Genomic DNA, 27,558 nt, shown 5'->3' with positions numbered 1-27,558 from the left:
GGATTAAGCTCAGTCGGAATGAAACTGTGGAGAGTGCCGGAAATACGTCAACAAGCAAAACTGTTGGGGCTATTCGAAAAAATAAAAGAGCTCAAAAGTGTTGCTTACTCAGTAACGTTAAACCATAATTAGAACCTGGTTCAGGTCCAGCCTGGGCACTTGGAAGGCAAACAAACTCGTATAATACTGCTTTGTTTACCATATTCTGTTGTTCTGCAAAGACGGAAGTTCTTCTTCTGTGTTTTTTAAGGGAATTTGATAACTGTGCCTGTCAGAGTGGTTATGTTTTGAAGAAAGCCAGGTGCATATACACGCACATTATGATCAGAATAATTGATTGTGTGCCCATATAAACAGTACAATCTGGTTGTTTAATCCGAATACGTTTTGATCTGAACGTGAAATTTTGTGCATGTAAACATAGTTACTGTCTGCATGTTTTTAGGTGTTTCCCTGCCTCCGCACACCTGACTTAAATAAATGGGTGATTAACAGGCCTCTGCAGCCCTTGATGGCTGCTTAGAATGCAATGCAATTATTTGATTCCAGTGTGCTGGAGCAGAGTTACATCTAAAACTTGGAGTACAGTGGGTCCTGAGGACCAGGGCCGAAAACCCCTGAGCTAGAGGACATGTGAATATAATGCTAGCTTGCATTAACAATAGCGCTCATACACAATAATCCCAGTGTAAATTATTTAACTGTGACTAGTGACACTGCCCCCTTACCAGTCAGTGACAGACAGTCTTAAGGTTGCGTTTTTTAGTGTGACTCGGGACAGTTGGAACCGCAGGCAAAAAGGTACTAAAAATAGTAATGGTTCCACATAACTGTTACAAATGGAACAGCTGAAAAGTGACCCGACCCGTAATGAACTGTTCTGAGTTGATACTAGTGGAAAAGGGGCATAAGAGTCCACTATCTCAACATCAGCTCCATGGATGTTAACCAGTATCAATGAGGTGGGTGAGCGCTTCCCGAATGTCCACCACCTGCTCCTTTGCTTTCTCTGCATTTAACCTGGGATGGTTCTGCTGGCACCAGTCTAAAAAGCTGGTCTGTACTACCAAGTCGTCCTTGTTTGTGAGGAGACCTACTATGGCGGAGTCATCAGAGAATGCGTGCAAATGTCAAACTTTCTCCAGCACATTGCAAGAGGATGATAAGGTCTGACACTAAATAAATACTTTGTGGCTCTGCAAGCTGTGAAATCACAAATCGCTTTTGGATTGTGGCCTAATTTGTCTTTTAACATAAATATTACACTACAGATATACAAGTGTTTTTCATAACAAGGTTGTAATTGGGATTTGTAATTTTTGTGTCACTTCCGATGTTCCTCGTCATTTACATGTTAGATTTTTGATTATCTGCACAAAAGAATTGCTGTCCTTTGTATCACTTTTTGGAAACACTTGATTGTACAAGCAGTTCTACGGCCAAACCTCTAACTTTGTTAGGTTTGTTTTGCTTTCCCGAGAGTCACACAGTTCTCACAATTGACACATTTAGCAGCCAAAGCACAACAAAAGGAAATCAAAAACAAATTAAGTTGAATTATGCAACAGCAGGTCTGGAGGTTGTGCAAGAATGGATTAGAAAGCATGGTATTTAAAGCTGAAAGGTCAGCACATTGAAAGTATAGTATAGTCTGTTTCATTTAGGAATTTCACTTCCCAAAATTCTTTTGTCTAAACCTCACATGTCTTGATGTGTTTCCTCGTGAAAAATACACCTGTCATTGTTCTAGTTATATTGACTAGAAACAGGCCAAGTTATAGTAACCAGAAGGATTTCAGTTGGGTCAGAACTACCTAGAGACTGTTTTTCGTTATGAGAGAATACTCCACCCATCCTGTCTCTGCCCCCCACCCCCAAGCCACTGTAACAGACGTACACACCCAGACTGGAGATGTGCACAGGGCCCTCTGCAGCAGCTGAGACGTGCCTGACACTCTGACCGATTTTGTCTCATAACTTAACGCTTTGTGAGTGTCTATTCCTGACTGCCATGTGCGCAGAAAGGGGCTGTAAATTAGCTTCTGACACGCATAAGCTGCAGAACTTCACTGCTGGCTTCTTCTGCTATGTCTTGCATCAACCTGGAGCTTGAAAACAAATTAAATACACAAAATAAACAGATGATAAACAAATAATAAGTTGAATACATTTAGAACATTTAAGGTCTTATACACTTATTTAATGTATTCAACACATTAGAGAATTCCTTTGCATCAAACTGAAAGTTTGGCATAAAACCAACGTCTTCAGCCCGCTTTACGAACAGAATACTATTGCAGCAGACATGACTTACTGTGATTGAATTAGAAAATAACATCAACAGGTTTCAGTAATCTGAGCTCACATAAATAATATTAAGCTTAAAGAAGACACATTCTTACTTAGTATGTATACACTGGAAGGAGAGTGGTAGATGCAGCCTTGTACAGGCTTAATTGTAACTTTTTGTAAGCAACTGTTGTCATGATGGGCCAAAAAGAATTTTAAATTTCTTTAATGGGATTAGGAACTTAAAGATGAAATGTTGTGTTTATTTGGCAATATTCTGTTTTCCAAATTAAACTCTGTAGCCATACCAAGCTCTGTTAAAACTCTTACGGTTTAAACAACAATGTCTCAAAGAATACATCTACTGTGTTGATTCCTCAGGATGTAGTAAAAAAATCTCTGTTTTCAAGAGAGACATCTGAAACATCTGAACCTCCTCAGACAGTTATCCAATGTTCAGCCCATTCAACTCTGCTGCTCTTGAGATAAAGCAAATGCTCATGTCTTAATGAAATACAGATGTCATAACTGAAGCATGCTTGTAACACTCTGACGGTGCGCTGATAGTACAAGGTGTGGTGTTCTTAGTGTGAGGTGTTGCAGCAGACGGTGCTGTGTGAGCACGTCTAACACACCTCGACTAATCTCTAAGCCTTATCTGAGAGGTGTGACATCCTGTCTATGCTGCACGAGCACCGATGGATCAGAAAGAGCAGGGGTATATGTGCATGATTACATTTTTAGCGTGTGCAGCAGCTTCCTGGTGGTCAGAGGTTCATCAGCAAACCAATAAAGGTTTTTTAGTCATGATCTTAATGGTGCAGCTCTCAAGATTACTCACATTTTATGTTACTCAGCCTGAGATTCATATCTGATATGTTTGACACAACAGAATAACATCTACTCCTATAATGGGATCATTATAGGTGATTCAAATTAAAGTGAATATCTCCATTTCTTGGTTATTATCACCTAGTTCCCTAAAACCAAAACTTACGTCCCTGAGAACCAGCTCTGCTGTTCCTGTGTTAAATAAAAACTGGCCTCTGAACTCTCGCTCCTGAAACATGCAGAATTGTCTCCCTTCCTTGGACCCCAACGTCTTTGCTGAGCCCCTGTTAAACTTAGACAGATTTTATTGTCATTCAACTGCACATTCACAATGTACAATGTACACAGGCTCAGCTGCCGGTTTTGTTGACCCCCAAACTCTGAGCTTCATCCAAGAGCTTTACTGGATCTCACCATGCTGGAGAGCCGCATGAATGACAACCAGTAGTCCACGAGACAAGGACCGACACGTGGCACAGAGGCAAAGACAGTGTGTGTGTGTGTGTGTGTGTGTGTGTATGAGAGAGAGAGAGAGAGAGAGAGAGAGAGAGAGAGAGAGAGAGAGAGAGAGAGAGAGAGAGAGAGAGAGAGAGAGAGAGAGAGAGAGAGAGAGAGAGAGAGAGAGAGAGAGAGAGAGAGAGAGAGAGAGAGAGAGAGAGAGAGAGAGAGACTCTCTGGGCTAGCCACTTGCCTGTAGCCCTGCTATGCTACTGTCAAATCTAGGACAAATCTCCTCATCTCTAGATAACCCACAAACCGTCATCCATTGTCTCAGCCTCAATCGTTATTTAGCTCTTTATCTAGTACTCCAACACAGTGGGTTTACAGGCTATTGTTCTCTGTTTTGGTTTCTAAACAAAATCTCTTGGTATAAGACTGTAACTAATCAATCTAATGCCGTACTTTTTAAAAAAAAACTATATAAATAAGCTGAACAAACTGGCTGCTACTTGTCAGTTGAAAATGATTCAGATTCTGAATTGTTTTATTGGAATCTTGCAATTTTTTGATTATAGAGATTTCTCAAATGAAAATCAGATGTTTTAAGTTCTGTCGTAAACCCCAAGAAATGGATATTTCTGCACCATAAAGCTTCTCAGGTTGTACTAATTGACGATAAATTTCTCTCAACTGTGGAAGGACTCTGCTGCTGTAATGGAAAATTAATTAAAGGCATGGAGCTGAGCCCCCTGGGTTCTAGTGGAACGAGGACAGCTGTCATGTTGGGAATCCTTGCCCGTCTCGCCATATCGCTTCCCTGCGACAGCGGCTCTGATTACACCGAAAACTGGCAAAGCAGGCCACAGTGCCAAGACGATCAGGTGGGAGTAGTATATAACTCCATACCAAACGGCCACCTGTTGACACCCAGAGGATGACGCTTTGTGTGCTGAGCGCTGTCTTGGGCCCATTCTTGTGAACCACAGCATCATGATTGTGTATCTGAATGAAAAACAAGAACATAAGAGCCGCAAAAGAGAGATTCCTGACCTGATATTCAGACCAATGTAATAAAACAGTTTTTATTGTCTAAAGATAGCTTTCAGGATGAACATCAAGACAACATATTTATCACAAGATCATAAAACTATTGGCAAGCTAGCCAGAACCCATTAACCAACCAACTTTAATAGGGCTGCAACTCACAATTATTTTTATAGTCAACTAATATATTGATTATTTTTCAGTCAACTAATTGTAGTTCTTTTTGTATGATCTCCATTGTCACTTCAGTTGCTTATAAAAAGAATTTGACCCACTTGTTCTAGTCCACACACCTTTGAATGTCCATTTATTGTTGCCAATATCCTTTTTATCATAATTTATCATCCATAAAATATTAATTTTAAATTTAACTGACTTTATTTTTATGTTATTTCTATTTTTAAAATGTCAAATAAAGATAGAAATGTATTTAAAATTTTAATTCAATTCAATTTTATTTATATAGCGCCAATTCACAACACATGTCATCTCAAGGCACTTTACAAAGTCAAATTCAATCAAATCATAGAGATTGATCAAAAATTTTCTATCTAAGGAAACCCAGTAGGTTGCATCAAGTCTTAACAAGCAGCATTCACTCCTCATGAAAGGGCGTAGAGCCACAGTGGACAGTCGTCTGCATTGTCCATGGCTTTGCAGCAATCCCTCATACTGAGCATGAATGAAGCGACAATGGAGAAGAAAACTCCCCTTTAACAGGGAAGAAAACCTCCAGCAGAACCAAAACAAAAAATCAAAAAAACTAAATGTTTTGCCCTCAAGCTTTTAACATTTCTTATTGTTAACAAAAATGTAAAACTATAGTGTAAAAAGGGGGCATATCAACATGTCAGGCTTGTTATCTTTATCAAGCCAATATTCCAGACTTCAACATTAAAGAAGACAAGCCAGTTATTCATTCCCAAATATAGTCTCCATCGCTCCAGTTAGATATTAAAGTTAAATAAAACTATCCCGTTATGTAGCTTCACATTAACGTCAACCATTAATCACAGTGATAAATTAAACACTGAAATAAGATAAACAATAACCATTTGCTATCTGACTGAATTACAACTGTATTCAACTTCCAGTCAGTGCAGCAGTAAATCCGAAACAATCTGCCCCTTATGGGCTTGACACCAGGGGAATGAGAAACGACAGCTACTAATAGTTTTCATCGCCACCACGGTGAAGCCCAACACACACCATTTCAATCTGAAAAACTCACAGAGAAAGAAATAGCAATTAGAAGGATTTTATTGACACAATATTTTAAGTCTTTGGCGCTCAGACCTCGGCAGGAACATTAATGCTGAATTATACTTTAATATGCATAAGTAGATGTATGAGAACAGGGATGTTCCCCCCCAGGTCTGAAACTGGTGGTGGAGTGGAGATAGAAGAAGTTTGTTCAGTCCATATCGTGATCTGTTTAAGATAGATGTCCAACTTGATAAACACAGGTTTGCATGAACTGTCCATGATGAGCAAGCTTGAAGCGACTGTGGAGAGGAAAAACTCCCCTTTGGGAAGAAACCTCTGGCAGAACCGGGCCCAACATGGTGGTCTTCTGCCGGACCAATAACGGGGTGATAGGGAGTGCTGAAGACTGAAGGGAGAAAACACTCTGATGGGTTGAGGATGGAGGAACGTCTTGGAAGCTAGATGAACTCAGCTACGATGGTGGAGAAGGGGTTGGGGGTGGGTTGAATCGGACATCTGATTCGAAATCCGACATGCAATCCGTTTGCGCTTGCTGGTTAGCAGGCTGAGACGTGGATTTGAAGTTGCTTTTAAGATGAGCGCGGGATGCTGATTGGCTTCATGGAGGTGTGGTTCGTAGCTGATTGGCTCACATCAGAGGCGGATCGGACTTTGAATTGAGGCAGGTGATGAGTTTCTTCGATTGAACTTGCGCTTCAGCTTCATGTGAAAGAAACGCCGGTATTTCAGTTCACGCTGTTGGTTTGCTTGTTTCCCAGAAATGTGATTGGTTATTAAATTAGAGGGGTTTTTATTTCTTTCAAAGCAGTGACTGGCAAGGATGAAGAGTCCAAAGATTTTGCTGGAATTGATTGAAATCTTGCTTTTATGTATACTCTACAAAAGAAAAAATACAACTGGTATCTTCCTATATTACAGACAAGAAAACGGCAAAGAAAATATCATCATTTGATGGGGGACTTCACGGCTCATCCATATAAATGGCTGTAGTGCCAAGCGAAAGCAACAAAAGTTGAACATTGTTCAGCTTTCTTATGTCGCGTCACAAGCCCGCATATGCATGTCTACATGTACAAGCTCAAAATTTCACACGCACAGATTTTGCCTGTCGCTTGGCTGGAGAAGGGCAGCCAATTGTCGCCTCATTGCATAATTTCCATAGGAAATGATTGGGATAGGAGCGACATCGCTTCCAGTGTGTTGAGCCCATAACTCTCTCCAGGAGATCTATCACCCGCTCAGCTGACGGCTGCCTGTAGCGCAGCGAGAATGGACAACAGTACAAAGAAGACGTTGGAGTACTTTAACAATTAAGCCATTTCTTGACTAAAGCAAGCTGATATTTCAGCATTGCACAGCCACATTCTGACCTAAAATCATTATAAAGGTTTATTTTGTATAAAGGAAAGTGGCATTTATAAAACTTTACTCACTTTTTATGCTCTCTGCCTCCAGACATGATTACTGCTTGAAGCTGCAGTCATTCCATACACACTTTGTCCACTTGGTAACTACCGAGAGTGAAATATTGAGAGACACAGCAATGTTTTTACATTTTGAAAATTATGCTTCGACACATAAAATTTTGAGTCAATGTTTTTTTCACGCTGGACTTTGTCGATTATGTCGATTAATCGTTTCAGCCCTAATCTTCTAACGCACTGACCTTCATTTTAGCCACAAAAAGCCATTTTTACCTTGAGAGTTACTAGACTTCATGTAGCCCCACAGAGCTGCCTTCTGCTATAGCAGAACATTTTCATACCAAATTCTAGGGGGAGATCATTGGCTAGTATGAGATTTTTCATTAGTAAACACTACACTATAAAAGTCTCACAGAGTTTAACACCACATTTTGCTGCATTACAGACATGCTTGACTAACCTGACCCTAGCCAGATTGATATCGCTCCGCCTAGCTCCGCCTAGCTTCACTCACATCCATCTGGGACATCTTCCATAGAGAGTGATTTCTCCAACCAATTTTATTGTCCAGCCAATCAGGACGCAGGGCTGGAGTTTCATAGATGTGACGTAGTGGAGAAGCGACCGTGTTTTGATTCAGACAATGGTGGCTTGCATTGAGGAAGCAAGCGTTAACATTGATGCTGCTATTTCGTCCGTGTTGTCCAATCTACCTAATATTGTTTCATTAAAAGAACATCAGAGAACGGCTCTCAAGGTTTTTGTTGGTGGAAATGATGTTTTCGCCCTTCTCCCGACCGGATTTGGCAAGTTTTTCTTTCCGGGCGCGACCGTGGCGGAGGTGCACCAACATGGTGGTCTTCTGCCGGACCAATAACGAGGAGATAGGGAGTGCTGAAGACTGAAGGGAGAAAACACTCTGATGGGTTGAGGATGGAGGAACGTCTTGGAAGCTAGATGAACTCAGCTACGATGGTGGAGAAGGGGTTGGGGGTGGGTTGAATCGGACATCTGATTCAAAATCCGACAATAATGTTTAACTTGGGTCCCGCATTGTAAATTGATTGAAATACGTGGCAAATGTCTCAACTCCATTCCATGTTCTTGGAATCAGACCCTCAGTGAACAAGGATTCACTGGGTTATCCTGATCATGATCAACCACCCTGGTTTGTCCTTTGTTTTGTTTGCAAATAGTTCCTTAGCCTCTTTCTATCTTCATTTTGCCCAGTAGCCCAGTCAAGTCTCACCAGCTTAGCAGAGAGGATTCACCAATCGAACATTGTGCTAATTCAGGCAAACAGTATCACATAGTGATGCTCTCCGGATGTTCATTTTACCTGTTACTAATTTCTTGAACCTGAAAAGAAGCTGTTACTCCTTTACCCTGTGTGTGCAGGTTCTACTGTCAAAAGACTGCCAGTGCTCGAACTCATCCCTCTCAACCATTGTCTCAATATCAGCCTAAAAGCCGATCATCACCAGACAATACCCAACAGACAGAGAGTTATTTATGAAACATTAAATAACTTTAAACAGTGTAAAATTGCACAACACTATCAACCAGACAACAGCACCCACAGTGATGCTCTCCAGATGTTCATCTTAAAATAAATTGTTGAACCTGAAAAGAAATATGTCAATCCCTAAAATACATGAGCAATTGCTGTTAAAAGATCGCCAATACTCAAATCATCCCCCACAGCCATCCTGACGTCAGCTCCCAGCTGACATTCATCAGACAATACCTACAATCAAGAACATTTAAACAACTTTAACATGTATAATTTCACAACACCTGAAGTAATTGATTAGCAAAACATTAAACTGACAGATGAAAGACAAGAGTGACAAAGTGGCCTGGTCAGCATGAATAAGAGGTCTGAACCAGTACAGACAGTTCCAAACGAACGCCGAATTGCACCAGAGTTGCAGCGGTTTTAAAGGCATACTATGCAACATTTTTCAGTTAATTAATGTGTTCCATACCGTTTTGGATGATTAAATGAGTCATTTCAGGTCGAACAAAGGTTTTCTCGGCCGCCCTGTGGGTCTGTGGGGGAAATACCGCACTTGCAATTGCAAGAGCTCACGGCCCGCACACACAGAAGTCTCGCTTTACGGCAAGAACTCCATGTGTTTTTGCCCTGCCATTCACTATATGCACGCGCGAAAGCAACAACAAAGAACCGCGTGTTAACGTCTAATAAACATGCAAGCATATCGCGTTTTATTATTATTATTATTTTTTATTTTTTTTTTTATGTTGGCGAGACGCTACCGCGGCGAGGCGGCTGCGGCTTGGCGAGGGCGGCTGCGGCTTGGCGAGGCGGTGGCGGTAGCGTCTCGCCAACATAAAAAAAAAAAAATTTAATAATAATAATAAAACTGGCGAGGCGGCGGTGGCCGCGGCTTGGCGAGGCGGCGGCGGCGGCAAGACAGCGCTGCGGGAAGCTTGATGTTCATACCTTCACTGTGTTAGTCATTGTTTGTACTGCCGTTTTTTCGACTTTTCGTTGCGTTCGCCTGTCTGCTAAGCTCAAACCACCGCGCCTGGTTTGACTGAGAAACCAGAACAGCTGAGCATCTTTACAACAGTGCACTTTTACTTTCGCCCTCTGGGGGGAGCCTCGCTGGAAAATCAACCCCGGTTGCATAGTATACCTTTAACAACAATTGGTATAAATTGCTGGATTTAAAATGCACTTCTGAAATAAAATGGGTTAAGTAACAACTCAACCCTACTGTCCGGTTAAACTGAACGTGAATGACATTGAAGGTACTTAATGCGGAAGGATTGCCAATAGTAAGTCTTTGAATGACAAAATCAGAGATTTAAAATGCTGAGACATTTGCTAATACAGCCTGCAGGTTGATGATAAAGGGGAGAAGTGAAGAATGTTACCATATCAAAGATAGTAAGAGAACACAGGAATGGGAAAAAACAAAAGAGGAGAATGATAAGGTTAATATTTCAGCTTACAAACTTAATTAGCACTTAAAATCAAGCATACTATGGACAAGAAATGACTGTAGAAAATATGAATAATGAGTTAAATTAGAATGACATAATTATGAAATAAGAGAAGATATATGGAGTCCATCACAAACCATACTGCAACCAGTAGGTGGCAGTAATGCTACTACAAGCCTGTTGCCAACCGCCAAAACCAGAAGAAGAAGAAAACGAAAACAAACAGAATGGATGGGATACTTCTGCCTAAACAGACGGACAGTTCAGAAGCATGATGAGCGAAATGCATGTAATATGAATGAAAACATGAGTGGATACATGTTACCTTGAGCTGCTAGGAGCGGGCATGAGAGGAGATCCGGCTGAAAGTTGCGCAGGACGATACGGGAGGATGGCCTCTCGGCTACGAAGCAGAGCGGGACCGGAGCTCAGGTAGAGTTGGGACGGCGTCTACATCGCTTGTGAAAAGCGGGGATTTGCAAGTTCATAGCGCCAGGAATCGGAGCTGATGAAAACAGAGGTTGGGTGACGGAATGAGACGCCACAGCGGAAGAAGGGCAGCTAAGAGAGCGAATCCAGGTCAGTGCTGGTTAAGATATGCTGGAGTGAATACAGAGATTGCAGAGGATGGATGCGCGGCTAGATGGCGTTCCTATGAGCAGCAGGATTTGAGGATGAGTTGTTATCGTCTTGAATCGGACATCTGATTCGAAATCTGATATGCAATCCGTTTGCGCTTGCTGGTTAGCAGGCTGAGACGTGGATTTGAAGTTGCTTTTAAGATGAGCGCGGGATCGTAGCTGATTGGCTCACATCAGAGGCGGATCGGACTCTGATTGAATGGAGGAAGGCGATGAGTTTCTTCAATTGAACTTGCGCTTCAGCTTCATTTAAAAAAAAAAAAGTTTTGTTTTTTCCTGCGTCGCTCTCACAGCGTCACGGGTTGGCTTCGGTGTGAGTGGTTGAAATAGCACGTCGATAAAGATGACAGACAAGTGGCTTATCCAATCATATGCAAGGATTTTTGATAAAGCCCAGCCTTCAAAACAAGCCATTCCTATGGAGAGGTCCCAGATGGATGTGAGTGGAGCTAGGCGGAGCGAAATCCATATGGCTAGGGTCAGGTTAATGCTTGACAGCTACAAGCAAGCTTTTAAACAGTGCTACCTGAATTAAAGAGATAGGTGGCCCTACTCTAGTTTTCCCACTGACAGTCTATGATTTTATGACAAATATTTCCAAATAGCTCAATGTTTCTTTCTTATGTGGCAAATTGTAGTCAACAGTTGAGGCATCAACAGCGTTGTCTTAAACCACTGATTTGTATTTCTCACCACAATATAACAGTTGGAGTGTGCTGAGCAAAGCTTAAGTGGAGCACAGCGCCCTTCAGGGTAGAGGTGTGCACAGCTTGGTTTAGCCTGATCTGCGTTGCTTTTAAAATTTATGTTTCTGTAATTTTGGCTGTGGCCTCTTGAGTGTCTCATTGCAATTGCATACCCTCAATCATAGCTGCAAAGCTCTGTTTTTGATGTGTTGTATTGTTGAATGTTGTATTGCAGCTTTACACGTCTCACCACTAATGTCCACAGAAGTGCAGTGCATGACACTTTTATTATTAAAGGTGCATTACCATGTGATAACATTTTATGAAATATTATCACCTCCTGCTGGTGTATTCGTCGTTATTTGGGGGGTTTATTCTTTGTTTTTGCTGAAATTGTTAGTAAATAAAGCCTTTCGTGTTTATTTATGATTTTAACAGAAGTACGTACTGCACATGCGCAGCAGGGGTTATTAGCATCTCCAGGCGAAACAGGGAAGAATGTTCCAAGATCTAGAGAAAAAACACAAAATAATATATGATTCGAAGAGGGAAAAGACTGGAATTGGTGTTTACTGAAGCGGTCATTAAATCTGCCGAGGCTCAGATGTGACTGCAGCATTGACTGACGTGAGTAAATGTTTTGATATGAGGCTCTTAAAATTGTTGTTACATCGGTTTATTTAGTTGATAACGGTTGGTCTTCAATCATGGCGAGCTGCCGCTTTACTGCAAGGCATTTCTGGGGGTCAGGCTCGGTCTAGCATTATTTAATTTTGATTTATTAATTAAGCAAACCGGCATTATGATAGTTCTGCAATGTAGTCGCTAGATGCTGCCACGCCTGTTTATATCTGCTAATCGCTCCTGGAGCGGGGTTATTTTTATCAACAAAAAGGACCATCAAAACATGATCATGATGGAGGCTTGGTGTATATAACCTTATTTTATCATGTTCAAATGGTCTTTGCTCTTTTTTAAGCATATAATGATGCTATATACCTTTAAAGGAGTCATAACCTGGTATTTTACATACAGTTAGGCCCAGAAATATTTGGACAGTGACACAAGTTTTGTTATTTTAGCTGTTTATAAAAACATACTGAGGATACAACTATAAAATCAATATGGGCTTTAAGTGCAGACTCTACTCTCAGATTTAATTTGAGAGTATTCACATCTAAATTGGAGCAACTGTTTAGGAATTAGGGTTTGGGAAATACATAGCCAGGTCTTTTTCAAGGGATCAAAAGTAATTGGACAATTGACACAGAAGACTGCAAAAATAAATAACAAGGCTGCGTGGGCTCTTCCCTCGTTAACCTGTCATCAATTAAGCAAGTAAAAGGTCTGGAGTTCAATCCAGGTGTGGTGTTTGCATTTGGAAGCTGTTGCTGTGAACATACAACATGCGGTCAAAAGAGCTCTCAGTGGAGGTGAAACAGACCATCCTGAGGCAGAAAAAAATAACAAATCCATCAGAGAGATAGCAGAAATGTTAGGAGAGGCCAATTTAACAGTTTGGTACATTCTGAGAAAAAAAGAGTGCACTGGTGAGCTTGGGAACTCAAAGAGGCTTGGACGTCCAAAGAAGACAACAGTGGTGGATGATTGCAGAATCCTTTCCATGGTGAAGAAACCCTTCACAACATCCACTTAGGTAAAGTAAAGAACACACTCCAGGAAGTAGGTGTATCAGTATCTAAGTCTACCAAAAAAAGAAGGCTTCATGAGAGTAAATACAAAGGCTTCACCACAAGATGCAAACCATTAATCAGACTCAAAAATAGAAAGGCCAGAATTGACTTTGCCAAAAAACACCTGAAGAAGCCAGCCCAGTTCTGGAACAGCATTCTTTGGACAGACAAGACTAAGATCAACCTGTACCAGAATCATGAGAAGAAGAAAGTTTGGAGAAGAATTGGAAAACAACCCATGATCTAAATCATTGCCTGCGAAGGATTCTCAACAAAATATTGAAAAATAACATTTTACTCAGGGTTATGTTTATTTGTCCAATTACTCTTAAGCTCCTGAAATGAGGAGCACTTTTATAAAAATAGCAACAATTCCTACATTTTTAATCCTATATTTTTTTTTGTAAACTTTAAAGTCTGCACTTCAATTACATTGTAGTTGTTTAATTTCAAATCCAACGTGGTGGCAGGCAGAGCCCAAAACATGAAGATTGTGTCACTGTGTCAGAAATATTTCTGGGCCTAACTGTATACTATCCTTCTGAGAACGTCTTTATATTACTGTTCACTCATTTTTAGTAGAAAAATGTTTTAAATAGAGCTCAGTCTGACCCTTTTTTATATCCCTTTTTATTTCTCGCAAGGGTGTGGGCAGGAATTGTCCGCGTGTGCGGACGTTCAGTTGCCATGGCTTGTTTACCGTCCCTGCCTGCCGTTGTCGGCATTGCTGTGAGTGTATGTGTGTGTGTTTCTCTCTCTCTCTCTCTCTCTCTCTCTCTCTCTCTCTCTTGCGCGCGCACACACACACACACACACACACACACACACACACACACACATACACACACACATTGAGAACCCTGGTAAAAGGTTACACAAGGAACAACACTTATCAACTGCACTGCAGATGAGTCCCTGTTGGAATCGCCCCTTTCTCCAAACTACAACCCTCCTTCCAGCTGGAAAGGACTTGGCTCATTCTGGTACTTTTTCTGGGACCTTGTTAAAAGCTCTTTAAACTACAGCAACAGCATGACAGAAAGTTAGGGGATTCTACATTTTAACTTGTAGGCAAGCTTTTTTAAATGTCTTTGTCCCTTTTCAACATGCCGTACGGCTGGGCAGTATGTTCTAAACGATATGATAACCCCTATGGAGCGGCCATATATGTGGTCTACATTATACAAACATAATTTGATTAAGATGTGCACAGTTACTGACTGCCAGGTATAGCCTGCACCCAAAACACTGCACTTGCATCCATCTGTTAAGCTTGGCAGCTTTAACTATGTTTGTGCCGTTGTCAGTAGTACGTATCGAATGGAAAATATGTTGTCTCGAGCACTTTGGTGCACAGTTTCCATTTGTCACTGATGTAATGTAGAGTCAGAATAATGAACGGCTCCATCGTGTGACTGGACCGGATATGGCTACAACGTATTTAAAAGCTGCTCCTCTTCCTCCTTAACCAGCTCTACCCCCGCTGCTTCAACATTTGAAATTTCCTCCATTTTCTCAACCTTACTGTCTCTCACTTCTTGTTACAGACTGGATGTAGTTGGGTGACGTGATTACAGGCTGTACAGCTAGCGCAGCATCTTAAAGGGACATGAGCATAGCCTACCTATTCACAGCCAAAAAAAGACAAACATCTTTTTACATTCAATCCAAAAATACTTTATTTATCCCAGAGGGAAATTTAATTTAATTACCGAAAATATAGATATAGCCAAAAGGATGTCGGTCATTGTTGTAAATTTCAATGTTGGTAAATTTTCGGTTTATCACCCAGGCTTCAGGTGCCATGTAAATAAATTTGACATTCCACAAGTCAGACTCAGCCCCTTTTAAGAAAAAAAATGGCAATAAATATTTGGTTGTTATTTCAGAGAGTGAAATAACAACCAGATATTTATCGCCATGAGTTGCTGTTCAGCTTTTGCAGCAACTCAGTGTGTGTGTGTCTATGCGGCAGCTAGTGACAGCCACAGCTGGGAGAAGCTGAGGTCATAGTGACAAAGCCGTGCTTGTCTGCCTATATGGGAGTATTGGTGCGTGACACACGCTCACACTGCCCCAGTCACCTCTTGCCTTCTCTCTTGGCTGCCTGTATGCAAACACACCTTAGCTGCTCTGAATCCCATGCCATGACGCAGAGCCTGGGTCGTGTGTGTGTGAAGTTCTCCATAAATAGAAAGATCCACTCAGAGTCAACAACACATCTAAATTTAAACACTCTGGTGGTTGCAACTAGCAGACAGCCCACCCAGCATTCCCCCTAACAGTACACACAGGCCTGATTATTGGTCTGTCTGACACTCATGGATGCATTTTCCCTTCATCGAGATTTAGTGTGCCGATGTTTAGCTTGCAGTGTAACCTCTGACGCATTCACATCCCAAAAGACAGATAAATGTAGATTAATCTGCCAAATCAAACCAGTTCCTGTTTGCAGCAATTCTGTGGAAGGCTGTTCGATGGGTTCACAATATGTTGTGCACATATATGGTCTTCTCAATGCTTGTGTCTAGACTGCAAAGGGCAATATACCCCTTTCAGGTGCAAAGAGACAGTTTTATACTCTGAATGGAAAAGCTGTTGCATCAGCACTTCCTTCTTCATCTCCTTCTCCAAGACATGAACTGTACCTGTGAATAAAACAGAGGATTTCTTTATCTGTAAGGTTACATATAAAGTGTTTAGCTTATCCCTAACCCCTTCATGTTCAAGAACTAAACAAGCCACTCACCAGACATTATGCTACTATACCTCACTGGGATCATATGAAGTCCTGAAAGAAAAGGTGCCACAAATTATTAGTCTGTATTAAGCTTTCCAAAAGGAAACATAACACCCAGAGAAATCAAGTGAAATCCATAGACATATATTTCAAGCTCTTTACTTAAACTTCCTGCTTTTCTTTTAGGCATCCTATGGCATCCCTGTGAAAAAGTCCAAAGTTGAAGACATCCCATCAAGGTCCCCTCTTGGCGACAAAGAGAAGCAGCACAACTGGCTACAGTCCTTATCTGCCTCTAATAAGGTTGGTTTGGCCAAGGTCAAGAGGAATAGGATGATAGTGATTTACTGAGTTTGAGAACAAAGTCAGGTTTCTGTCTCAAAACCTTTAGATGTGAGAAGCACTTTGTTTTAGATTTGTAGGGTTTATATAAACCGAATTTGGAAATCTCCTCAGAAGGAAGTTAAATGATTACATGTTATATCTGCATACATCATGATCCGCGTCCAGTTTGAAACTTTTACAAATCATAATCCTTCCAAATGAAGTCCTTCTCTTTACAGTAACCTGTTGTGAGATGCAGCAGCATGATTTTAGAATGTTTCTTCTGGTTTAAAGTGAGACTTGTATTGTACTTGTCAGGGGATGAACTGCATTCAGCCCAGACAGAGACCCTCAGCTTTCAGACCATGGTCTCCTCACATCTCTGCTGGTGATAAAGAACCTTCCCCCCATCCTCTGGCTCTGCTGAGAGACAGGTGAGTCCAGCTCAGGCCAGGACCAGCAGGTCCAAAAATGGACACCTAACCATCTCCAACTGCACCTAATGCTGTTATAATCTGCTTATTATCATGGCAACTCCCGCATTACACATAGTTCTTTAAGAAATATATCTGATACCTTATGCAATTATTTAGAATTAGATTATTTTAGTCCCTTATATTCAGTCAGTACAGAAAAAATGTCCAAGATTCCAAGTAAAGCTTTTAAAACAGTATATGATGTGGTTTGAATCGCCTGCAAACAATGCCTTTTCACTTGTCTGGGTGGGCTGGTGTCACATGGGTCAAGTCTGATTCTACCACAGCCTCCCACACTTTACCATTCACACACATTTGACAGGCAGTCATACTGCGGGCACCCACTCGGCACGGCGCTGCACCACATCACAGCCGATCTGGCCCAGTTTCTCTTCAAGTAGGAGAAGGAGCGGCACATGTTTTTTTCAGTGTTTGTGTACCAAGATTTGTTCTACCAAAAGGCTATTTGTAGTCAAAGCCATTTTCTCAGGGAACCACTGAAAGAGGGCCAGATCGAGATGACCCCACACCTCATCATGGGTTGTTTTTGTTTCTGTTTTTGAATTAGAATAAAGAACCAGAGGTTTGAATGTTACAAGACTTAAAAACCAGCTGTGTCATTGTCCTTCAGCTTCTACAACTACAAAAGCCTTGAGAATGCTGTGGCCCCCAACGTGGCCCTTACACCACTCCCTTTGGGGAAGGTGGGGCCCATGTCCCCATCTGTGCCCAACCCTTCCCACCCCAGTGGTGTTGATCTCTCAGATGAGGGCGCTAACCCCAACTCCAGACCTCGGAAGAGAAGAGCAACAGAGGAATTGCAAGCCCTGGCACCAGAGGCCCCTTGTCCCCCGCCTGCCGCTGCCTGCAAGCCACCGCTGCAGGACGACAAAGATTCTGAGGTGGAGATTGAAGTGGAGAGCCGTGATGATTGTAAGTAAAGAGCTCCATCCTGTCTTTGTTCATTGACTTGTTTCAGAGTTCTGCAGCCATTTTACATATTTCTGATCTTTTTCGTAACAGTCACTTCATCCATGTCCTCCCTCTCATCGCCGTCCTTCACCTCATCCAGCAGCTCGGCCAAGGACATGAGCTCACCAGGCGCCCAAGGGCCAGTCTGCACCGTCTCATCGTCCGAATGTTCAGCCTCGATGGCTGGGGCTTTTGCAGCCCCTGCTGTCGCAGTGGCACCATCTGAGCTGGGACTGGAGTCAGAGCTGGAGAGTCTTAGGCAGGCGCTGGACAGTGGACTGGATTCAAAAGAGTCAAAGGAGAGGTTTCTGCATGAGATCGTTAAGATGAGAGTGAAGCAGGAGGAGAAGTTGGGATCAGCTCTTCAGGCCAAACGCAGCCTTCAGCAGGTGAAGTTTAGCTCCTACTATTTACACATGCAGGAGGTACAGTGGCTTTCAAAAGTATTCACACCCCTTAAACCTTTCTTATTCATAACAACAAACCTCTGTGTTTTATGGGGTTTCTGTGTGACAGAGCAACATGGAGTAGCACATATCTGTTAATTGGAGGGCAAATTACAATGAATTTCCTGACAAATGGGTGGTGCTTCGTAATTTTTTTGCAGTCTTCTTAAGTATAGTTGAAGTTCTAATTGATGAAAGATGAACCCTTTGTACTGCGTCTAACAGCTTTTTTTCCAAGATTAAGTTCAATCCATCTGGAATAATCCCGACCAACTTCAGGATGAAATTCCATGTTAATTTTCCTCCACACGTCATTTTGCCTTGAAACTTCAAGTTTGGTCTTATCTAAAATACAAGATAATTGTAACGTGGACAGGTTAAAGAGGTATGAATACTTGCGCAAGGTCCTCTGTGTGTAGACCCTGTCATGGGATGCTTTCTGTATTCATTTGAATATTTGAAATACACTTGAACAAGAATATTGTTTTGCTTTAAAAATTTAACTAAGTAATCAGGTCACCAAAGAAGACATCCATTCTTGGACCAGTGAAGTGATGTGTCATAGCTAACACAATGAGAAACCATTAGTAAAAGTATATGTGCATTCAAGTGTTTCTCAGTCTACTCAGTTCATGAATTTAACAAGTGTCAGCAACAGAGGTGGAGACTGCCACAGGAGGTTAGGTCATACTTCCAGTTTTAGTCTTGGTCTGAGAAAAAGAAAATGCAGATGAATTGTGTCTGTGTGCGGGAGCGACGCAACTGACCCCATTCCACTTTCAGTTTGTGTCACAGCAGCTCCACACCTAATTAGGAGCACATCTTAGTTCAAATCCCTCACTGTGGACTTCAGGTCCTGAACAGAGGAGACAGTTATTCTTGTAAAGGGTGTGATGGGGCTTGTTCCTTCTCAGTCTTTTCTTATAAGAGCCAACAAAGTCCCGATGACAGATGTTTTTGTCCCGGCTTCTAGGTTCCCATGAGAGGAGATGGGTGTGTTACAACAACACCTTCACACTCTGTCAGTGATTCAAGGAAGGAAGCTTTCTGTGAGCCCACACATCGCCCTAACCCCTGACTTAGCTTAAAGTAACATCCCTCTGTCAGGTGGCTGTAGCTCAGAAACAAAGCTTATGACGAGAAATCCACAAGGATTGCAGTCAAAATGATTAAAAATTATAGTTATTGGCAAAATGCCCAATCTAGTAGCAATTTGCAACAAACCAATAAAACTATTTAAATATCTTAACATAGCCAAAATTATAAGTGGTTAAAAAAGCCACTTTTACTGACTCCTGGAATCTCAAAAGAAATCTAGCATGTAGATTCAGCTACTCAGTCTGATGCTAACCAACCAATAGGCAGAGGTTGTCTTCGTAAGACCCGCCCACTCCTCATTTGCATAAAAAAGCAGAAATACATACACAAAAGTAAAAAGAATAGGGAGAAATAAAACAGTTGAAGAAATAAATAGGGTAAAAAATAGAAAGGAAGTATAAAACAGACAAAAATATTAAAACATACACATAAATGAATACATTTTGAAAATAAGTAATTAAAAAGTAAAAATTTATTACGGACAAAGGTGAATAAATAAAGAAGCTATTTAAAAGAGATTTATGTCTCTTTGCATAATTTAATTACCGCTTACAATCATTTATTTGTGTATTTTTTGTGCATTTATTTGTATGCTTATTTATTTATTGAGCATTTATTTATTTATGGATTTATTTCTAAATATGTCAGAGTTGGTCCTCCATAGAATCCATGGACCTGATAAGTTTCAGTTTGATTAATCAGTCCACAGAACAGAATCCCATAACCCCTTTGGCTTATTGTTGTAACCCAGCTGACTTTTCTTTTTGGGTCAGTGGTTTTGTAGATGTGGAAGTTCGGAAATGGAACCCTTCAGAGCCTAGCATGTAACCTACTAGGGAAACTGCTCCCAGCAAGTCTGGTAGCAGGTCTTTTGCAGTAATTTTGTGGCTTTATAGGTGTCTCTTTCTGCCACCAGGTGGTGTCGCCACCATTCCCCTAACTTTAAACTTTCCTCCCAGCCGTATCTCTTGCAACATCCAAGGATCTTGCTTTCTGTTTTTATACTTTACCCTTCTTGTCAAAAGCAATGACAATTTTTGCCACTTTTTGGAAAATTATTTCCACTAACATAAAGTGAAACATTCGAGTCAGAGTATTCAGGTGGTCTAGCTCAAGCACATCTAAACCAAACAATGAAGCCCTTGATCTGTGGCTTCAGATGAGCCTGAGCCCACACCTGATTTGCAACCATATGCTGTTAAAAACATTTATATTCCAGAGGGTGAATTATTATGAGAATTTAAAAAAACTCCATGTAACATTGTTTTTTTCTAACATTTAAAATTGTTTGGGTAATTTGTTTATGTTAAACAAATTAAGAATTTGGAATTTTAATAATAAACCTGATTTGCAATGTGGCTGCAACCCCTAAGTTGCACATGCAATGATCTGTCAGATACACTTACATTGTGAGAGTTGCTAGTCTGTTACTCTCTCTCTTTTACAGGAGTTGGAATTTTTGCGGGTGGCGAAGAAGGAGAAGCTCCGCGAGGCAACTGAGGCGAAGCGCAGCCTGAGGAAGGAAATCGAGCGCCTGCGAGCCGAGAGCGAGAAGAAGATGAAAGAGGCAAACGAGTCGCGGACCCGTCTGAAGAGGGAGTTGGAGCAGGCGCGGCAGCTGCGAGTCTGCGATAAAGGCTGCGAGGCTGGTCGTCTTCGTGCTAAATATTCTGCACAGGTCAGTCTGAGCTCATTCATCAAGACTCGCTGACATTCTCAGTTCCAAATATTTTAGGATGATTGGAAATATTTGAATACCTTAAACCCAAACACAATTGTTTAATAGCTGAATTTGCCTAAACATGCTGTAAATGGCAGTTTTATTGTCTCACTTCAGGGCAGGAGAGAGGCAAGAAATAAATGGGTCAGAAATAAATGGGTGTAGCCCTGAACGCAGAGTTAGATCGCTCCTCCTTGGAGAGGAAACAGGAAAAGACGTCAGCTTCCCTAAGGCAGCATTAGACAAAACAAGACGGAGGCTGTGTTCTCCAGCTGTGTTTGTGTCCTGCCTGCATAGATGGCAGCTGTCTCAGAGATGAAGAAGCTTAAGCGCAGCCAGGAAAAGGAACAGGATTAGAAAGTTAGAACAGGGAGATATGTTTACTGAAAATAAGACACAAACTCTCCATCATTGATCTGTGTTACAGTTAAAAATGTACTTTGGAAACAAATTCTGATCATTGTTGCAAGAAAATATTAGAAAGAATGCAACTTCAGCAGCCAAGGTTTACTACTTAGCAATAGTTCTTCTTTTATTTACCACTGTTAGGATTCAATAGGCCTGTGGTAATGGTGTGGCGGAACTGTTCTCTTCAGTTTACACTGAGCTGTGAGATGTCCTATCTCTACTTTGTGTAATGTCATCCAGGAAATGTAGAAATGTGAGCCAAGTGACGACATGCAAAATAAAAATCAGGTTAGCACGGCTAAAAGTCTCAATATGTCAAACACTTGAGCCTGAGACTCTACACTACATATAATGAAGACAACCCAACTATAGCAATGGCTAGTCATAGTTTGTGGGTAAAAGAGGTCAAAGGTCAATCAACAACTTTCAACTTTCTGCTATTAGGATTTTAGTGTTGTATTAGCTTAGCCCAGAAGTTTGTCAAGTGTTCCTCTGGTTGTTGGTTTCACAGCTAATGTAGCTAATAAAGCAGTTGATGGTGGTAGTTCTTTGTTTAGGTGCCACAGAACCTGAGCAAATGAAAATTAAAGGAGTCAAAGCTCAGAATGGTTCAAAATAACAGTAATGTCACTTGTTGGTTTAATGTAGCTGTTGATTTATGCGAAGTGAAAATAGTTTTACTAGTGGTAGCCTCCAACCAAGCAAGGCTGTTTCAAAATGGAGAAATATGGGCACCCGTTTTATCAGAACTCACACTGCAAGGAAAATTACTCATTTAAAATATCAGAACTATTTGAGTAGCAAATTAAATTGAGAACATGAACATGAATTGTTGTAGTTAAAATTTAAACGAATAACTAAAGTTGGAAATGAGTCATGGCCACAATCTTACATATTTACAACTTAATGCTCATTATTATGCTCTGACCGTTTGAAATACAGAATCCGAATTTGAACCTGCCACATGAACATTGTGTGTCCACTCTGTGCTTCAAGACAGAACAAAGCTGTTTGCTTTAAGTTTATTCAAATACAACCGAATGTTTTATCTCTCAGCCAACCTTCAGCTGACCCCTCCTTGTGTTTTCCAGATTGAGGACCTTCAGATGAAGCTGCAGCATGCCGAAGCCGACCGTGAGCAACTCAGAGCCGACCTGCTTCAGGAGCGGGAGGCCAGGGAGCACCTGGAGAGGGTGGTAAAGGAGCTACAACAGCAGCTCTGGCCCAAATCCAGCAGCAAAGAGGCACTGCCTAATAAGTAACCCAGAGACCAGCCTCAGCCCTCAGTCATTCCCCCTCATTGCTCTCATTCGGCCTGATACAGCCTGTTTGCTTCAGGACATAAAACACACCCAGGAGCTCTAGGCTTCCCACATGGCACCACTGTCACTAACACCTGCCCCTAAACGTCCAGAATAAATAGAAAAACTTCCCATTAGAGGTGTTTTCTCATCCAGACTCATGAGGAGTGAAGGGAGTGATTTCCTTTGAGACCAGAAGCAGCCACGGGGACACATTTCTAAATCAAGCACTGACTGTCTCAAATCTTTTACACTCTCAGAACTGCAAACCGGATCACAGTGAACGACAGACGAGGAGATGGAGTTCACAGAATGCATCTGCACCTGACCAGGAAATGAGACGAGACTCTCATTACACGCTAATAACTGCTTTAAGGCTGTTATATTACATTGCAGCTGCAGAGAGGTGTTACCACGGATCAGCCGAGAGGACAGGGCCAGATTCTCCAAAAATAGAAAGCTTCCACCATCGTCTCCTGGCTTTAGCAGGGAGAGGCTTGTAGAGACATTATAAGCTACTTAAGAGACTTCACAGAGCTTTGTAAAAATCTGTTTCATGCAGCTGGAATGGGAAAATATAAAAAAGAAATTGCATACGAAGCTAATTCCACCATTATTTTGCTTTTCAAGAGGTCTTTTGCCTTCACGTACATGGATCTCTGGCTCCGGATCCAATGTTTGATTAAGGAACAGTTAAAGGCACCTTTTCTGTTTTTACTGAGCACTTGTGTTGGAAGGTCAGTCTCAAACACATCCATGCTGTTTGCCATAGCTTTCATCTGATTTTTTTTATTGTTTTTCTTCAACGTGAGCGAGGCCTTGTGTTCTAGTAACGTTTGAACAATTAATGGCATGTTTTTACTCCAAACTGGCTTCATCATCTAGGAACTGTCAGTGGCCTGGACAGATGCTCTTGTCAATGACCACAAATTGTCTGTTTATTAAATTAAGGTATGTAAATAAAAATGGATTCTTCTTGTTTTGTACTTTACAATAATTAAATGCACTTTTGTCAGAACAAAAATTCAGTTAAAATGGTTTTTCCTCCTACTATTGTCATACGTTTTCCACAACGGTGGCCACAGAATAAAGTGAGCATTTGTTGAATACACACTGATAAACCGAGAATCTGCTCTGCTCTGCTTGCCAACAGCAGAGTATTGTAAATAAACACAAAGGAAAGATGTCCAGCAGTCGGGACTTTTCAGGAAGTTTTGAGCGGCTCATATTCCTGCGGGCTGAACTGTTACAGGAGCACGAACAAAAGTAATGTTGTCAATGTTTTTTTTGTTTTTTTTTTATGTGGGTATGCTTTTAATGCCTGTCTGTTATGTTCACTTTTTATTTTCAATACTAATCTCATATTTTGTTTATGCATGAGAAATGAAAAGGTTTGCCATTCATATAGTCACTTGTTGGGCACTGATACTGTACATGTAAGGGTTTTATTGTGTTATGCAATATAAAGCAACTTGTCTTATGTCGCAGGAAAACCCATTGGTATTAAGTAGAAGCCAAATGCTATTTTTAATTAAGTTCACACTTACAAAAAAATATTAAAAGAGGAAAACAAAAATCAGTGAAATGCTGGACATCCTCAAGTGCCTAAACATGGGCGGAAGGTTTCCAGAGTTAGAAACCTGATGGTGGCGCTGTCATCAAGTTCCAATTTGCAGGTTTAAAGGGGCCTAGTCATGTGTCTATACCTATTAGACGCTTTGTGCAAAATCCTGTGATCGTAAACAAAGACTCAACTTATGCAACCAGAAGTTGCTATATACAAGTATACAAAACTCAATCATTAAGGTAAACTCTAGTTTACCTCAATGGTTAAATTACCTTTAGCCTTTAACCTTTTACTTTTAATTTAACCATTAAGCATAATACAATATTTATGAACAGAAATTTAAGTTACCTTTGTACAGACAAACATGTGGTAGTTCCCCGTCGATCACTGCTATGGTGAGCTTCTCGTGAGTCCATTTGGCCTCATATCCGTCTTTAACATTTTCCTAGAATCGTTCTAGGTTTTGGGAAAAGAATTAACACCATCTTAATGTTCAGGAAAACGCACGTGTGAATTGTACTTTCCCCACTGACATTGTTTAATGTCAGTAACCATTTTTACTGATTTTTTTTTAACAAAATCCCTCTGATTGCAATGCGTTTGTAATGTAAGTCCTGAAATGTTGTTGGAAGAAAAGGGCATGCAGCTTCTGGAGGCAAGGGCCATTTTATTTTTGGACAAATTGCAATTACTGATTGATCAGTTACCGACAAGCCTCCAAGATTAATTGACAGCCAGTGTCACGTCAGTTGATACAGAAACTGCAAACCGATCTACAGGGTTAGACTTTCTTAATCGCTTTCTTTTCACACCTCTGCTGGCTGTTGCTGACTTGCTCAGCTCCATTGTTTCTTGTTTAATCACTGCACGCATTTGGAATATCATACTTTCTGTCACGTGGTCTTGTTATGGTAAATATACAAAAGAAAAGTGTTTGGTTTACAAACAAATGGAGCAAAAAAGTGTAAAAAAGACATCAAATATAATGGGACAACAGGGCGCAATAAATTAATCAGAAAATCTTTGTATGCAACCAGAGAGAACTACTAGAGTATAAATTTGTAAAGTTGTGATGTGACTAGGCCCCTTTAAAATGCAGAGGCCCTTCTGTGCTCTGCAGCTCTTTAATCAGCATTTCCTGAAATGCAGTCAAACAATGCTAAGAAGCTTAAAATTACTTCATTTCTAAATCGTTCATAAGCACGCTCAGAGATGATTTTATAAAAGATCCTAAAAAAAAGCTGCTTACTTGGTAAATTGTTACAGTTGTTTGTACGTAACGACTTTAACAATTGGGTTTGCTGCTGTAACTGGAGGCAGATGTGTCCTGGATTGTAGAGAGGGCGTTTTGTTGAAACGGCTCTTTTCCTATCCAACAATAGAGGTTCCCTGATGTTGCCTCCCACTTCAGCAGACCTAAATTGGTAAATATTTCTAGTAGTTTTTACACTTCAGGCTTGTCCTCTGTGGTCTGGTTTTCTACTACAGACGGGAGGCGTTAACATTCGGATTTTTGCTCTCACTTGCAAACCCCCCCAAAAGCGATGTAATGATGTCTTGTTTTCTAAAGGAAAATCATTTTTCTAAGCAATGGGCAGCAAAGCAGCAATAATAGTCCATATTAATAGGCCAAATATTAGCCAGTGGGAAGATTTGAATACAAATTTAAACATGTAAATATCTGTTTTGCATTTACAGTATTGTATAAATGTACATGGTGTTTCTGTTTTCAAAAACATATCTTTTCTTAAAGCAGCTGTTTGCTTTCCTTTTTTGTTGTTGTTTTGAAGTTTGTGTTTAAAGAAAATGTTTCAGGAACCGTTGATACAGAGAATATTCTCTTCATAAACATTTTATCCCGTTTTCTCTCTTCTCTATTTCTTATTACATAGTTTATATTGCATTAACTTTTCCCCCTCTTCATCTAGCTTTTAAGCAACTATTCAGCACCATATAGCCGGCCCACTTGACTTTGCCACTTATCAGATTGTCCTCCTCCTTCACCCTCATGTATTGTTTTTAGCCCTGTGCTGCTGCTGATACTATATACAGTTCTAGAAATATTTTTATGTAAGAGGCAAACTTGATCATGTATTAATGCCACATATATAGTATGAAAAGAAGCTTGGCTTATTCATCTATGTCCCTTTTTGCCCCTTGTTTTGACACCTTTTCCCTTCCCCAAACAGAACCATTCCCTTCTCCAACATCTCAGACTTTGTTGTAAAGGAAAGGACTTTATGAAATTATGTTTGAAAATAGCCATGCTTATATACTTCAGTGACTGAATGTACAGTGTATAGATGCATTACCAGAAATAAAGTTGTTTGTCCAGATTGAATGACCCAGTTTCTTATTTTTCCTGCCTGTTCGGGAAACAATATCATTTCTAAATATATTATAAAATACAATAATATAATACAAAAATATTTTGAATCCAGAAGGATTAGTTTTTGGCCGATACAATAATGAGGAAAAGCTCCAGCAGACTGTCACTCCCTTCACAAGCGACCTGCGGTAAACTACAGGTGGCCATTCTAAAGGAAGCTGGCTGAAATGAAAATGAAAATGAAAATGAAAAGTTAAGTGGAAGGAAAAGGATTAGTAAAAACATGGACCGTAAGCAACAGGTAATCACTGCACAGAGGATTGTGGAGCATTTCAAGAGTTAGGGGGAGCTTGGACTGCAGCTGGAGTCAGAACCTCAAGAGCTACCACACACAAAGGGATCCAGGACATGAAAGATGGGTTTCATATTCTTTGTGTTAGGTGCTCCTGAACCAGGCAAAGCATTTTTTGCTATATGCCATTTTTGGATTTTTGTCGTAGGTACACTTTTAGTATAGATTCTACGTAAATGTTTCATAAATTAGACCTCCTCACTGTACAAACATGAAAGTTTTTATTTAATTTGGAAATCAAGGTACCACAGTCTGGAGTGGAGAGGCACCGAGTCCATTTTGCTTGAAGGCCAGTGTGAAGTTTCCACAGTTTTGGGGATGACTGGTGATATGACATGTCTGGTCGACTGGGTTTTCTGAAATCCATACTCAAGACAGCCATTTACCAGGACATTATAGGGCACTTCATTCTTCCCTCTTCATGCTTTCATTTTCCAGCAAGACTGATACTGTGGTATCAGCCCACACCACTAAAGGTGCCAAAAGCTGATTTAATGACCATGGTGTTCCTGTGCTTGATTGGCTAGAATACTGGCCTGACCTGAGCTCCACTGAGAATCTAGGTCCTTTTCCAC

At 40.8% G+C, this 27,558-nt stretch overlaps 1 protein-coding gene across 1 annotated transcript in view; it reads left to right on the top strand.

Moving 5' to 3' along the window:
* Positions 1-26,643, top strand: part of skia (v-ski avian sarcoma viral oncogene homolog a) — a 113,223-nt gene extending 86,580 nt beyond the window's left edge. The window contains exons 2-7 of the mRNA XM_012850213.3: positions 16,177-16,293; positions 16,633-16,748; positions 17,422-17,723; positions 17,814-18,151; positions 20,754-20,984; positions 22,526-26,643. Coding sequence (XP_012705667.1) covers positions 16,177-16,293; positions 16,633-16,748; positions 17,422-17,723; positions 17,814-18,151; positions 20,754-20,984; positions 22,526-22,696 — 1,275 coding nt within the window. The 3' untranslated portion in view covers positions 22,697-26,643. The remainder of the gene's footprint in view (positions 1-16,176; positions 16,294-16,632; positions 16,749-17,421; positions 17,724-17,813; positions 18,152-20,753; positions 20,985-22,525) is intronic.
* The last annotated feature ends 915 nt before the right edge of the window (positions 26,644-27,558 follow it).

Source organism: Fundulus heteroclitus, chromosome 1, assembly GCF_011125445.2.
Source record: "Fundulus heteroclitus isolate FHET01 chromosome 1, MU-UCD_Fhet_4.1, whole genome shotgun sequence".
Taxonomy (NCBI): Eukaryota; Metazoa; Chordata; class Actinopteri; order Cyprinodontiformes; family Fundulidae; genus Fundulus; species Fundulus heteroclitus.
The sequence above is the reverse complement of the archived record's forward strand: the minus strand, read 5'-3'. Positions and strand labels throughout refer to the sequence as shown.